This window comes from Bactrocera neohumeralis, chromosome 2 (assembly GCF_024586455.1).
Source record: "Bactrocera neohumeralis isolate Rockhampton chromosome 2, APGP_CSIRO_Bneo_wtdbg2-racon-allhic-juicebox.fasta_v2, whole genome shotgun sequence".
Lineage (NCBI taxonomy): Eukaryota > Metazoa > Arthropoda > Insecta > Diptera > Tephritidae > Bactrocera > Bactrocera neohumeralis.
The window spans coordinates 33,159,344-33,173,949 of record NC_065919.1 but is presented as its reverse complement, the minus strand read 5'-3'; the positions used below and the strand labels follow the sequence as shown (position 1 = coordinate 33,173,949).

Below are 14,606 nucleotides of genomic sequence, written 5' to 3'. Positions count from 1 at the left end.
CAACCATACCACTAGAATAACGGAGAATGTTTTTGTTTTTTGTTTTCTAATGCCGATATACATATAAAAAGCAACCCTCGTATACGTGAAATTTAGCATAGATGTCACTAACAGTACCAACTTACAGAAAAAAAATACCGATTCGAAAAACACGCGAAGTATAAATTAAAAATACACCTTTCAGTTTGCTCACAGTAGTATATTATATTTGTCACGAAACTTGTAACATCCAGAAAGAAACTTCGAACACCCAATAAAGTGTTTATGTACATATATGTGTATACATACATATACATGATCAGCGTGACGAGCTGAGCCGATTTAGCCATGTCCGTCCCTAATTTTTTTTAAATATCGCTCTACTTTTTTACGGAAGCACAGATATCGGACCACTTTGGGATATAGCTACCATACAAACTGATCGATCGAAATCAAGTTCTTGTTTGGTTAATTTTATTTTTTTTTTATTTGCCAGGGTACCATTACGAAAGTTGTTATGGATTGTCCAAAGCAATGCTACAATCTCCGAAGAAATTGTTTAGATCGAAAGACTATAGCTAATATCCGCCATACAAACTCAGCTAAATTAATCAGTAGTGTATCGGAACTTCTGTTTTTGACGAGCAAGGGTATACTAAAGTACATACACATATAGACTTTCTGAAGAAATTGTTTAAATTTGATCACTACTTATACAGTATTTAACTGTCATTAAAACTGACCGATCAAAATCAAAAATATTCTTATACCTTTTTTCTGCACTTGTGAAAGGCATTAGATTCGGTGCAACTGATGTTAACGTTTTTTTTTTCTTGTTGAAATATTAATTGGCAGATAATGCAAAATATAGACAACATTGATACGTAAATTAGTTCATATTTAATTTTTTAGTATTCGCTGCTGCAGACAGTCGTTGAGGCTTGCCAAAAAAAGAAGCACTGCAAATTTAACGGTGCCCCACATTTCTATAGACTGAGCACAGGCGTTGATGTTAATAACTATAACAACACGGTTAACACCGTAAATGTGGATCCTTGTCACAAACGACGTAAAATTGTGGAGGTGGCTTATAAATGTCGTCCATGTAAGTTTTTCCTGCAATTCGCCATATATATGTATGTATATATTGAAAGTTTTAGATTGAGATGACAAATAATATACCTTTGTTTGTTTTTCCTTTCTATTGTGTAGATGAATTTCGTAGTAAAGTGGCCTGTCACAATGATATGGCTCAGTTGGAGTGCAATCCTTATTCACGAATCGCGGTCTATAGCGCGAGTTTCGGACGCACCGAATATGAAAGCATTCAGTGTCCACAACCCCAAGGAGTACGAGAAGAAAGTAAGTTCAAAATATATACTACGATAGCTTTAATAAACTGTAAAAAATCAAGTGAATAAAGTACATAAAGAATTTTTTTTTTACCGAAGTAGAAAAGTGTGTCTGTACTATTAAAATATATGCAGATTACTATATAATATATGCAGAGTCTTAAGTTTCAAAGAACTCTTATTAGAGCGATTTAATAATTTTATATTTAAAGTATTTTGAAATATATGAATGAAATCAGACCGGACAACTATAGCATATACAAGTAGCTGCCATACAAAATAACCGATGAAAATTACGATTAATATTTTTGCATACCCTTTTGCGCTGTAAAAAATGTACAAACTTTTATATAAAATATAACCTACGTAGACAATACTGCTCCATTGCCAGTTATAAATAACTTATCTTACAAAAAATGTTGTTGTCGATAACAGTGCAGTTTTCCGACTTTAAAAAGTACCTACTTCTTTGCTCAACAAAATTCTTTTGATGAGGTGAAGAATAATCAAAAGTGTATTCAACACGTAAAAAACAATTTTGAAAATGATAATTTCTGCCATATGTTTTCAAAGACAAACGAATGTCACGGTTTCTATTCTTGAAATTTCCGTAAATTATATAATATGGTATATGACTACAATTATTTTGAGTGCGACTGTATTTTTTATTTAAAATTTCAGCCTGCCAAGCATCTTATGCCACCGAAACAGTTATGCAGATTTGTCATGGGCGCCGCCGTTGTAACTTAGCTGCAGATGCGAACACATTTGGGTCACCGTGCCAACCGATGTCGAAAATGTATCTGAAAGTAGTTTATACTTGTGGTAAGTAAAATACAAGGTGCGTTCCAAAGTTAACAGGACTTAAAAAAAAACAGAACAAATGGTTTTTTCGGCAAAATCAATTTTAATTCAATTTATTCAAACAGTCTCCTTCTGCTTCAATACAGCTTTTTGCACGGCCCAAAAGCATGTTGAACGAGTGTTTTAGCTCGTTGGCATGTATGGCCGCCAGTATGCCGTTGCAAGGCTTTTGAATGGCCTCTACGTCTGCATAACGCTTTCCTTTCATTTGCAAATGCATTTTTCCGAAAAGGAAGAAGTTGCACGGTGCCATATCAGGTGAATACGGGGAGTGGTTAAAAATGATTTTTGGTCAAATAATCGGTCACAAGCGTCGATCGATGATGTCAGATTTTGAGCAATTTTTGGACGTCAGTCAATTTGTGCGGAGCAAACCGTGCACACAGCTTTCGTAAGACCAAATGTTCGGTCAAAATGCGTAAATCGATGTTTTGGAGATGTTAAATTCCATTTCCATGAGTTTCAACGCTGATTTCGACTGGTTTTTGATGAATTCACGCACAGTTTCGATGGAATTTCCGGTGATCACGGATTTTGATTGGCCCACATGTTGATCGTCATTTATGTCCTCACGACCACTTTGAAAACGTTGAAACCACTCGAGCACTCTGCTACGGGATAGGCCATCAGCGCCATAAACTTGTTTCATCAATTGAAACGTTTCTGTAAAAGTTTTACCAATTTTAAAAGAAAATTTAAAGTTGGCTGTTTGTTCAACGCTCATTTTCGCACCGATAACACAAACACACTGAGACTTAAAAGGCAATAACTTCAATTTCAATCAATGAAATATCATGAAATTCTCACTGGACAATCGATAAAAATAGTAGATTCTAAGGCACTAGTCGACATATAGATAGCGCCAGGGGGCGCTAGATTAAAAAAATCCGGTTTACTTTGGAAAGCACCTGATGTGTACTTAATTATAAAGTCGTTAATGCCGATTAAATACTAACTATGTGTGTAATACACAATTTTTTAAGTTATTAACTTTGCTATAATATTTACATAACATATTACCACATACATACATATACTAAATAACTTATTATATACAAACCATATTTTGACAGATAAGTTTATAAATTTTCAAATTTGGATTTAACATGAGAGTTTTCAGAAATGTACCGATAGACATACATACATACACTCGCTAGAAAAGGCTACGTACACGGTAATATCTTATTTTCTATATATTACTAAATTTTAGAGAACAACCACATTAAGTGCTTTATTACTAGCCTGTTGCATAATCCCATAGCATTTAAAGCAATGAAAATGACACCCTATTTTTATAGAAAAATTTACAAAAAATAGACATTTGGCAGCGTAGAAAAAGTCTGCGTACAAGTAGTAAAATGGGAATTCCCCACGTATTTACCACATGTAAAAGTGCCGGAAAGTTATCTCTCTTATTCACATCCTTTGATAATCTGGGTAATTGGGGACATCATTCTGAGTAGTTCTTACGAATTACTTTTGCAGCGCAAGCAAAATTTCCAATGAGTGAAATTAGACATTATGTGGACAGAAATTGCATATGTTTCCACGTTTGGCTTTTAGTAAAACTTTAAAATTTTTCCAATGTTTTCGGTAAGGAGCCGTGGAGAGATGTAAGGAGGGTGGTGATATGCGTGAAAAGGATGCGTAATACCCTAATCATGAATTGAAAACGAATTTATTATTACTAATAACCCGATTATTATCAAAATATTATATATGCAATTATCTTAAAAATACGAGCACATTCAATAATTGCATGAATAAGGTCATAATGAGGTCGTAATTGAATGCATTAAAATTTGCTAAGATATGAGGGCAACAAAAAATGTGGTTGTGGAGCTGTGTAATAAATAAAGTGTTTGTTATTTTTTGGTACAGTTCCAAAGCAAGTTTTAAAAGACCGATACGAATCGGAAGTTGAAGGAGATGAGACTGAAGAATTCGATGGAGATAACGAAGTGTATGACGATGAATTGAACTATAAAGAATCTGAAGCAATTCCGAAGGTGTATAGCAACAGTACTGTTACTGCTGCTAGGTCAAATGGTACAAATGCTTCAGCAACTCCCGCCACTTCGAACTTTAGTAATGGCAATATCTCATTTCATCTTGAAATTCCAGACAGCTCCCGTATCAATCCGATTATGACACATAGTGCCGACTTAAGTCTGGAAGGTAATTATTTAATATACATATACAGTGTGTACATTTGCTATACATGTATGTGTATGTAAATATGCCAATACGTTTTTACTATGTATATATATTAAAGGCAAACGATTTGTCTTTATTTCTCGGCATATAGATAATCAGGAGCGACTGTATTTATATCTTCTAATCGCCGGTTTAATCGGTGTAATTATATGCATAATTATTGTGTCTGTTCATGTTTGGATGCATAAAAGTCAAGCTCTCAGTTCGGAGACTCAGATGGCATCCGTAGATGGTTCAGGTAACCCGCGTGCTGATACTACCATTCCCAATGGTTTCAATGACACTATATCGGAGATTGACGCCGAGATCGATATGCCAACTACAATTTCTGTACCGAGTGTTTCGAAAAATGAGGTGAGTATTTTTGAGTATGGTCACAAATGAGTCTGTATTCAGAGACGTAGAGAGAAAAACGGGGCCTGGATATGATTTTATTGAATTGTTGGAAAAATAACCAAAACATCGTTACGGAGCACCAGGCCACCCTGAGAATACCGGCCCCGGAAGGAATTTTCCCATATCTCCTCCCCTCTCTCCTTCACTGCCTGTATTGAAGTATAATAATAACATCACTTTCATTCCAACTCATTATTCTAATAAAAATCTTACTTGAACGTGATATTCTTTATGTTATTGTTCAGAATTATATTTCCTATGGATCCAATGGTGGTTTATACAATGGCCTTGGATCATCCAGTAGATTGCAGAATTCATCGACTTCTGTATTACAAGATGGAGCAAGTATTCCTCCCACGGGTATCATCGGCACATCTGCCCCCTCAACAATAATCACGAATCCTGGCGTATGCGGAGTAAGACAATCTCCCGATATCATCGGTATTACATCAAAATCTCACTTAGCGGTGCCTCCTAGTGGCGCCATTGGCTATCAAACGGGTGTTGGTGGCATATTGGCACCAACAATTGTAATTGGTAGCAATGGGAGTAGTATCAGTAATTCCCTTAATTGTGGTAAGTTTTATTATGTGTACTTACTCCTAATATACTGTAAATAATTATATGAATCTAGTTATTTAAAGCCCCTACATATTGTAATAAAATCTTTAGTCTATTTAAAAATATCCTATCTAATCTTGTAGTTGTTCTCTTTAGTAACATTCTGAATTTGAAATGGGGTTCTGTTATTGTTAGACGTATCTATTTTTGAGTATTTTTCTATTTACAATTTTTGCCCAATGCACTTGAAATGAAATGATTTATATTTCCTTTTCTTTTGTCGTGGGAAAGTGTCGGAATTGGACCACTGCCACGCCCACAAAACGCCATCAACCGAAAACCTATAAAGTGCCATAACTAAACACTAAGTTAAGATATATAACTCTAATTTCGCACAGGGCATCGCGTAGCAATGGCTACCTGTGGGCAAAAGGTTTTGAAAATGCTTTCCTTACAATTCTGGGCATCAAATTGGGTTGAATCGGGTCAATACTTACCTGAGCCCCCATATACCTAATAAAGATTTTCGAACTTCCAGGTGACTTTGTGCTGGATATATCGGTCAATATTTGAGTTATCTCAATGAAAATTGCTGAACATGTTTTACTCAGTATATAGATACTAATGGGGGAAAACTTGACCTAACCCTCATTTAACTGCTACCAGGATTTTCGAACATACGGCTGACTTTGCTCCGTTGATCATTGGATGTGAGCTACCTTAATGAAACCCAGGGAATATTTTTTAATATGTGGCATGATAATAGTTAATATGTAGATAAAATTGGGTCATACTATCCTAACTTCCCATATATGATTTAATTTTTTCAACAAATTTTATACCGAATGTGTCCGTTAGTGTATGAGTTATATAGAGTTTATGTATGTATATATAACATTGCTTAGATTCTCGATCCCTTTCTTACTTGTTTTTATGAATTTAATATTTAACAAATTTTCCATAGGTCCAATGACCTCAATTGGACAGTACACAACTGCACCCACGATACGTGCGAGCTACATCATCAATGCTGAGGGAATGTTAAAGCGACCTCCGAATCTCCAAACGCCCCCTATGACAGGTTCAACAACCAACAGTCAGTATTCGACAACGTCCACACTACGTCGAATCAAGACCACTGATCCTTCCGCAATGCAACAACAATTATCTTACGATGGCACAGCTCCACGTACATTATCGACTGGTGTTCCAGTGAACTCCCAATTCTATTATGGATGACAAAATTCAGAGGAATGTGATGGAATGAAAGCTATTTTATTCGATACCACTCAACATAAAGCTGAGGCAATCGCCACACTTACTGCCCATCTCTCATACAACGCATCAAAAGAGCAACAACATCAAACAATTGAGAGTCATAATATAAATGACAATCCTAACTCAAACTACAAGGCCACAACCGTGATGAAGAGTCAGAACACTGCATCATCAGACCCCAAAGCTCAGAAAGCTGTCAATAACACGGAGTCGGAGAGATCTTTTTGTTTTTGAACGTAGTTCATTTGACAGAAGACACCGAAGTGTACCATGTAAATTTAGAAACAATTTGTATATTAATATATTGTATATACATATGTATTTGTATCACCCACAGTCATAAATGTGATGAATACCTAAATAAATAAGTGATTAGAATTATGAGAGTATATGTATACATACATCAAAATGTATAATGTGTGCATTCTTATAATTGTGTAGTCATAGATTTGTAAGATGTGGATTTCTAAAAAATCATCTAGCGATATTTCAGTTGTTAAGTACAATTTTAAACCCATTCATTACTTCAAAGCCATAGTTTACAGGAGGTGAAAAATGCCTACATACATACTTACATATATACGCCTAAGGAAATTGTGCAAAAATGGACTTAATGATTCATATTTCCTTAAACAATTCTCATCAGCAATGTTGATGATTGAATGATGATAATGTGAATTAGTATTTGGCTGTACAAAAGTAATATTAAAAATGACTTTTCCAAAAAAAAATTTTTTTTGAAAATTTAAAAGTTTTTAAGAATATACATATTTAATGTATTATACATATTTAAATATTCATAGTTATATTTAGTTTGAAAATATTAGAAAGGTGAAAGCATTGACCTAAGATTATTTACTTTATATGACCGCTTCATTTTCTTTTTTCAGCCAAAATCTACTCAATTGATAATGGAAGCAATTTTGACGATTGTTGATATGGCAAGCAATTTACATACTTGATATTTTTAAGTAGGCTAATGGTTGTGATAAACGTGATCTATACACGGAAAATTAGTGAATTTAAATTGCTTACAGTTACACTTGATACAGTTTTCGAATAAAATTTTTTATTGTACCAAACATTGACTAGCTTAATTTCAAGAATTGTAAGTTGCCTAAACTAGCATAACTAATTCTTCTAAGATTTTTTTGTAGAATCCGAATAGGAAAATTTTCTTTTATCACATTAGTTAAAAAACTGAAAAAATCTTGCTATCGAGTTCAAGTTTTGTGACTATTCGCTTTTGATATTGAGAAATAGATAGTGGGCATTGCTTAAAGTTTCACATCTTTGTTGACATGACATTAAATAAAAGTCGCACGCATCGGGGAAGAGTATAATTAACAACATTTGAACACTTGTTGCTTCTGATCTTTGAAGTAGTCAAATTATAGGTCCAATAAAAATAAATCTATTATTTTTGCATAAAATTGAAGATTTTATTTAGCATCGTTAGAATGTTCCGAAATTAGGGCAATTATGCAACGTTTTGTTCGATAACTAGTTGCAATTTTGAAGGTAATTTCATAATGCCACTATCGTGGAAACCTTTTTAGACGAATTTTTCACACGCAACATCAATCATTGGGTGCCAATTCTTCTATGGAATCCACACATCGTTGAATCTTTTTGTGTCCAACCTTAATTAAATGTTTCAAAACGTATATTTGTGTAGTGTTTAGTTTCTGGGCTATCAAAACAGTGCTAACCTGACACTCTGAGTCGGCGATTTTCAGTATTTTATCGATATTTTGAACAATTGAACTTCCAGAGTATGGTAAATCTTTGACATCAAAATTTCCGGAATGGAATCGACGAAACCAAGATTACGAATAATTAGCTATTACAGTTTTAGAACCATAAACACTTCACATTTTCAGCCCTTTAGCCTGCTTCTCCGTCTTTTTTTGTCGAATTCTTTTCTTTCTACCGCCATATAGCATAACCCGATCAGACTTATATTGGAAAAAATTAGGAATTTCATTTCAATAGATTTTATATTATCATAATTAACAAAATATCTTGTACTTATTCTAAATTCATTCATTTTCAAAAACGTCAATGTCAACTAATTTGTATGGCAGTACTTCTTAAAATAAAAGAAATTTCAGAACTCACAACACGTACTTAATATGGTTTAACCTTTGACGCGTATAGTATATTATACCATATACTTAACCGATTCAATAATTTTAATATCTTTTACACAAAGTGCCTTTCTTAATACACACATTAAATATAATTGCAAATTTCCTTAAAGATGTATAAAGAGTGCATACAAGAATAAATAAATCTAAAATTTGTTATAGACAATTAATTATATGGGCATAAGGATTAGAGATATTCAATAATAATGTATGTAAATATTTAGTATTGTATGTATGTATGTACATTTGTGTTATGCAGTATATAAAATGTCTGTAAGTGCATAGTAAGTAAATTAAGAAATATTAAGTGATAATAATAATACCGCTGGAGGAATTAATTGGATCCTAAAAACCATGAATAAATTACACAACATTTATCATTTCTACTTTTTTGTTCAAAACTTTAAAGCGTTTTCTCCACAGCTCGAAAGTCAAAATGTCATAAGTTCAAAACTACTGCATCGATTCTTTTAAGATTTTTAGCATTATTTCTGTATATTTATTGAATTATCATACTTTCAAATTTTTCAATAATTTTTATTATATTTAATTATTCGACTATTTCGAAAAAAGCGAAAATCGAGTTTTGTCCTTCAAAGAGATCTAAAGAAATGAAAAATTGAAATTCAAAAACTCCTTTTTTTAAACTGCTATTGCCGTATTTTTAATATTGTTTCGTGAAAATTATATTTCTCATTGTTGGAATACCATACCTTGATATACCATTGGTATTAATAAAGAGATTTTAATTGTGTCCACACAAAGAAATCACAAAAACATGTGTAATTTGCGCGAATTAACCCTATTAAATTCATGTGGAGCTGGCAGCACCGTAAGATATTGATATCATATTCTCATACGAGTATAGGGGTTTCACATAGTCTCATAAAGTTATGAGTTATAACGTTTCGAAAACGTAGAGTTGTATTTGCGTAAACTTATTTTACTATGCAATCCCACAACAATTTTTTAAAACTAGTATAAAAATTTAGGATTTTATGATTTTACGAAGCTGTATGACATATTGTAAGTACCCCAATAGTTTAATCTAGAGATAAAAAAGGAGGGTCAATCAATTAATGAATAGCAGTACGATATACATATACCTATAAACATATGCATATACATATGTACATATGTATGTATATAATTATATACATGTAATATATATAATTAAAGCTATATTTATGTATATGTTAAAAATTATACATATAAACCAATCAGTTAAGTTTGTTTTAGGCTTTAGTATATTGTTATGAAATGTGTTTGTAAATATTTATGTACACAATATATATGTAAATAATATAGAAATAGAAAAATAGAAAATAAATTTCTTTAATTTTAATATAGCAACAGACATTTTTTTCATTGTAACCTGTGTGAGTATGTAATATATATGCACATATATGTTTACTGATTGTTTGATTCATTCGGTTCATATTTCAGTGGACATCCATAAAATCAACTCAATTTTATTACTATAGATTTTAAATCCTATGAATACTGTTGTTGTGCGCAGTAGAAAAAATAAAAATTACTGAAAACAAGCACAAAACGTTTCAAAATTTTAATGTTACTCAAAAGGTACATATATTCCAAAAAGTCTCAAAATTTTATTGTTAAAGGATATTCCTGGGAATAGTAGAATGTACTGGCTTGCTTCGTCCAACTTAAAGATCTTTCTTCAGAGGCTCAACAAATTTTTGGGGTTACTGTATTTGTACAAAATAACTGACTGAAATAGTTGGTTTTTTTTGCCTATTTTCCATTCTATATAAATATTTTTTACAGAAGTTCTCAAAAACATTCAATTTATAATAAGTAGTAGTATTTGGCAAATCTGGAGCGAAGTGGAGAGAAAGAAAGTGTGAAAGAAATAAATTCAATAAATTCAATCATTTTAAATACTTACAATAATTAAATTAAAAAACTTGATTATACACGGAAGTGTTTTTCACGGAGATCGCCTGGAATTTGAAGTGCGGTGAGATGATTGAGTGGAGAGGATGTTGCACCTGCTAAAAGTTTATCCAGAGAACATAAGTATATCATATATGTTCTCTGCCAACACCTACAAATAAGCCTCTATACAATAATCATATAAAATATAGCTGTATTATGCTTCGTACCCCGCAACCCCCTCCAAGAAATACCAACAAGGCAACCGAAAAAATTAGTTTCCGAAATTGATAAGTTGAAACAAAAATTGAAAGAACTAGAACAATTATACGAACAATTAAAAAGTGAAAATTAAAAGCTTAAATAACCAAATAATAATCGCCCACTTGTGCCTAATTATAGTCAATCACAATACGAAACTGATGAAGAAGAATTAGCTCTGGAAACATACTGGAAGGAAACATACTAAAGAAAAACTAAAAGCCTAATAAAAAGCGTAAAGCCGAAGCTTCACCAGAAATGATCATTAAAGAAAATACTTTATGACCGAATGGTGAAAACCACACAGCTAAAAATGAAAAACCGAAGTATGAGCCGAAGATTTCAAATATCTCTAATTATAAAGAACTAAATAAACCTAATTAAAGATAATACCAAAAGTTCATTTGTACTAAAACTATTAAATAACGACATTCATAAAGTAAGTGTTACATCAAGTGATGACTATAGATCGGTGACAAAAATGTTGTCTGCGTTGGGAACTTCATGGTATTCCTTTGAAGACAAACAAAAGCGCTAAATAAAGGTTATGTTTAAAAATCTGCATCATTCGTGTAGCATTAGTGATATGTATTATCGCTGATTTAAAAGAACAAGGTTTAAATGTTATGAACGTCGTAAATAACCTCAAGTAGAAAACACGAGAACCTTTAAACATGTTTTTAGCTACTTTTGATTCTAATGAAGACATCAAGAAAATATATAAAATCAAACACATTCTTCACACCTTTGTTCTCATTGAGCCTATTAGGAATTCTAAACTTATCCCACAATGTAAAAATTGCCAGGCATTTGGACACATCCAGAACTTGTGCGGCAAAATGTCAGAGTCCGTTAAATGCGGTGGTAAGCACAAAACCATCGAGTGCCAAAAACCAAACTCAGAAAAACCAATATGCTGTAACTGCGGCGAAAGCCATCTGGTAAGCTATAGAGGTTGCATTGTTGACAAGGAGCTTCAAAGCATTCGTAACAAAGTCTTGAAGAAACAAAAAGTAATAAAAGTACTGTCAACAAGCAGAATCGTGTACAAACGAGTAAGTTTACTTTCTCTGAAGTACTGAAAAGCAACTCAAACGGGGTGAACGAAAAAAGCACAAAGTTGACCGAAGACCTACTAAATCAAATCCTTGAGATGTTAAATAAACAAGAAAACTTCAATATCGATCTCTGAGCCGTTTAGATAACCTCGAAAAAATAAAAAATAAAGCAAATCTAAGGCATGAATGGAGGTCGCCGAGTAATGACATGGAATGCAGATGGACTATTAAAGCGCCAAGAAGAGCTTCAACTTATTCTACAAAAAGAGAAAATATATATATGTATGTCTAATATCGGAAACTCATTTTACGAGACACAGCCATAAAACTTTCAAAAACTACGATAACTATCACACAATCCACGCTAGTAATTGTGCGAGGAGAGGCACTGCTGTTATTATTACAAAGAAGTACGCACAATATTCAAACCACAACTATTACTGCAATCCTTGTCAATTACTGCAATATATTGTCCGCCAAGATACAAAATCTTCGTTGAAGAATATAACAAACTTCTCAATATGCACCCACACAAATTTATTATGGGAGGCGACTTTACTGCGAAGCATGCTTACTGGGGATCGCGCCTAACGACCGCTAAAAGGCGAGGCTTATTCCAGGCAACTCAAGAAACGGGGTGTGAGTTTGTATCAACCGAAACACCAACTTACTGGCTGACGGATACCCATACCAGATTAATAGACTTCTTTATAACCAGGAAGATATCTCGAAATAGAAGGTAGGTTGGATCTAAGTTCTGATCACATTATATTTAACACTAAGTGAAACAGTTATTAAAAGAGATCTTAGTTTGAAGCTATACAACAAAAAACGGACTGAACTTCGTTCACACAAATACTTCAGACCAAAATAAAGTGTCCGAAAATTACAACAATTAAAGACCTAAAGTTAGAAGTTGACACATTTACGAAAGAAATTTAACAAGCAGCTTGGGATAATACTGGCAACAAACACGCACACCACTCGACAAAACCAACCCTAATTAAAACAAGTAAGGAAGGGCTAAGTTCGGGTGTCACCGAACATTTTATACTCTCGCACGATAAAGTGATAATCGAGATTTCATTATCCGTCATTTACATATTTTTCAAATACCGTATTTGTGTAAAGTTTTATTCCGCTATCATCATTCGTTCCTAATGTAAGTATATACTCGTATTATACAGAGAAGGCATCAGATGGAATTCAAAATAGCGTTATATTGAAAAAAGGCGTGGTTCTTAACCGATTTCACCCATATTTTGTACATGTCATCAGGGTGTTAAGAAAATGTTACATACCGAATTTCATTGAAATCGGTCTAGTAGTTCCCGAGATATGGTTTTTGGTCCATAAGTGGGCGAGGCCACGCCCATTTTCAATTTTTAAAAAAAGCCTGGGTGCAGCTTCCTTCTGCAATTTTTTTCGTAAAATTTAGTGTTTCTGACGTTTTTTGTTAGTCGGTTAACGCACTTTTAGTGATTTTCAACATAACCTTTGTATGGGACGTGGGCGTGGTTATTATCCGATTTCTTCCATTTTTGAACTGTATATGGAAATGCCTGAAGGAAACGACTCCATAGAGTTTGGTTGACATAGCTATAGTAGTTTCCGAGATATGTATAAAAAACTTAGTAGGGGGCGGGGCCACACCCACTTTTCCAAAAACATTACGTCCAAATATGCCCCTCCCTAATACGATCCTTTCTGTCAAGTTTCACTTTAATATCTTTCTTTATGGCTTAGTTATGACACTTTATAGGTTTTCGGTTTCCGCCATTTTGTGGGCGTGACAGTTGGCCGATTTTGCCCATCTTCGAACTTAACCTTCTTATGGAACCAAGGAATACGTGTATCAAGTTTCATCATGATATCTCAATTTTTACTCAAGTTACAGCTTGCACGGACGGACGGACGGACAGACGGACGGACGGACAGACAGACATCCGGATTTCAATTCTACTCGTCACCCTGATCACTTTGGTATATATAACCCTATATCTGACTCTTTTAGTTTTAGGACTTACAAACAACCGTTATGTGAACAAAACTATAATACTCTCCTTAGCAACTTTGTTGCGAGAGTATAACGAGAAATCGCTCATATTAGAAATGAGGCAATTAATAAATATTTATCTCAACAAAAAAGGTGATTACTCACTCTTGTAAAGTTTAAAGTATCTGAAACGTACAACAAGCCACGTTGTACCATTAAAAATTGCTTCCAATACATGATACTACAAGTCGTCGTAATAAAGCTAATGCATTTGCAAAACAGCTAGCTGAAAACTTTCGTCCAAATGAGAAATACCGTTCCTCAGTAGTATTCAACAGGATCATGCAACAATCCCAGCAATCCCCATTTGTGAACTTAAAAGTGATATTAAGAAGCATAAAGTTAAAAAAGCAGCTGGATTCGATCTAATTACAGCTGAAATGTTAAAGCAGTTACCATACATACATATGTTTACTGAAGCTCACCTATCTTTTCAATACAGCAATCCGTCCGACACATTTTCCAAGCCTTTGCAAATCGTATATCGCCGTGAGATTTTTCCGTGTCAAACATGGAAATAAATTCTCCAAACTAA

General features: G+C 33.5%; 1 protein-coding gene across 12 annotated transcripts in view; it reads left to right on the top strand.

The window, feature by feature from the left end:
- The window catches only part of LOC126763529 (uncharacterized), a 51,919-nt gene extending 42,035 nt beyond the window's left edge, over window positions 1-9,884 (top strand). For 10 of the 12 annotated variants that reach the window (XM_050481136.1, XM_050481127.1, XM_050481119.1 and 7 more), the window contains 7 exons: window positions 892-1,084; window positions 1,192-1,341; window positions 2,013-2,156; window positions 4,077-4,373; window positions 4,504-4,766; window positions 5,054-5,384; window positions 6,334-9,884. In XM_050481136.1, coding sequence (XP_050337093.1) covers window positions 892-1,084; window positions 1,192-1,341; window positions 2,013-2,156; window positions 4,077-4,373; window positions 4,504-4,766; window positions 5,054-5,384; window positions 6,334-6,608 — 1,653 coding nt within the window. In that variant the 3' untranslated portion in view covers window positions 6,609-9,884. The remainder of the gene's footprint in view (window positions 1-891; window positions 1,085-1,191; window positions 1,342-2,012; window positions 2,157-4,076; window positions 4,374-4,503; window positions 4,767-5,053; window positions 5,385-6,333) is intronic. The other 2 variants (XM_050481201.1, XM_050481210.1) reach the window with 2 other exon arrangements.
- Window positions 9,885-14,606: the final 4,722 nt, after the last annotated feature.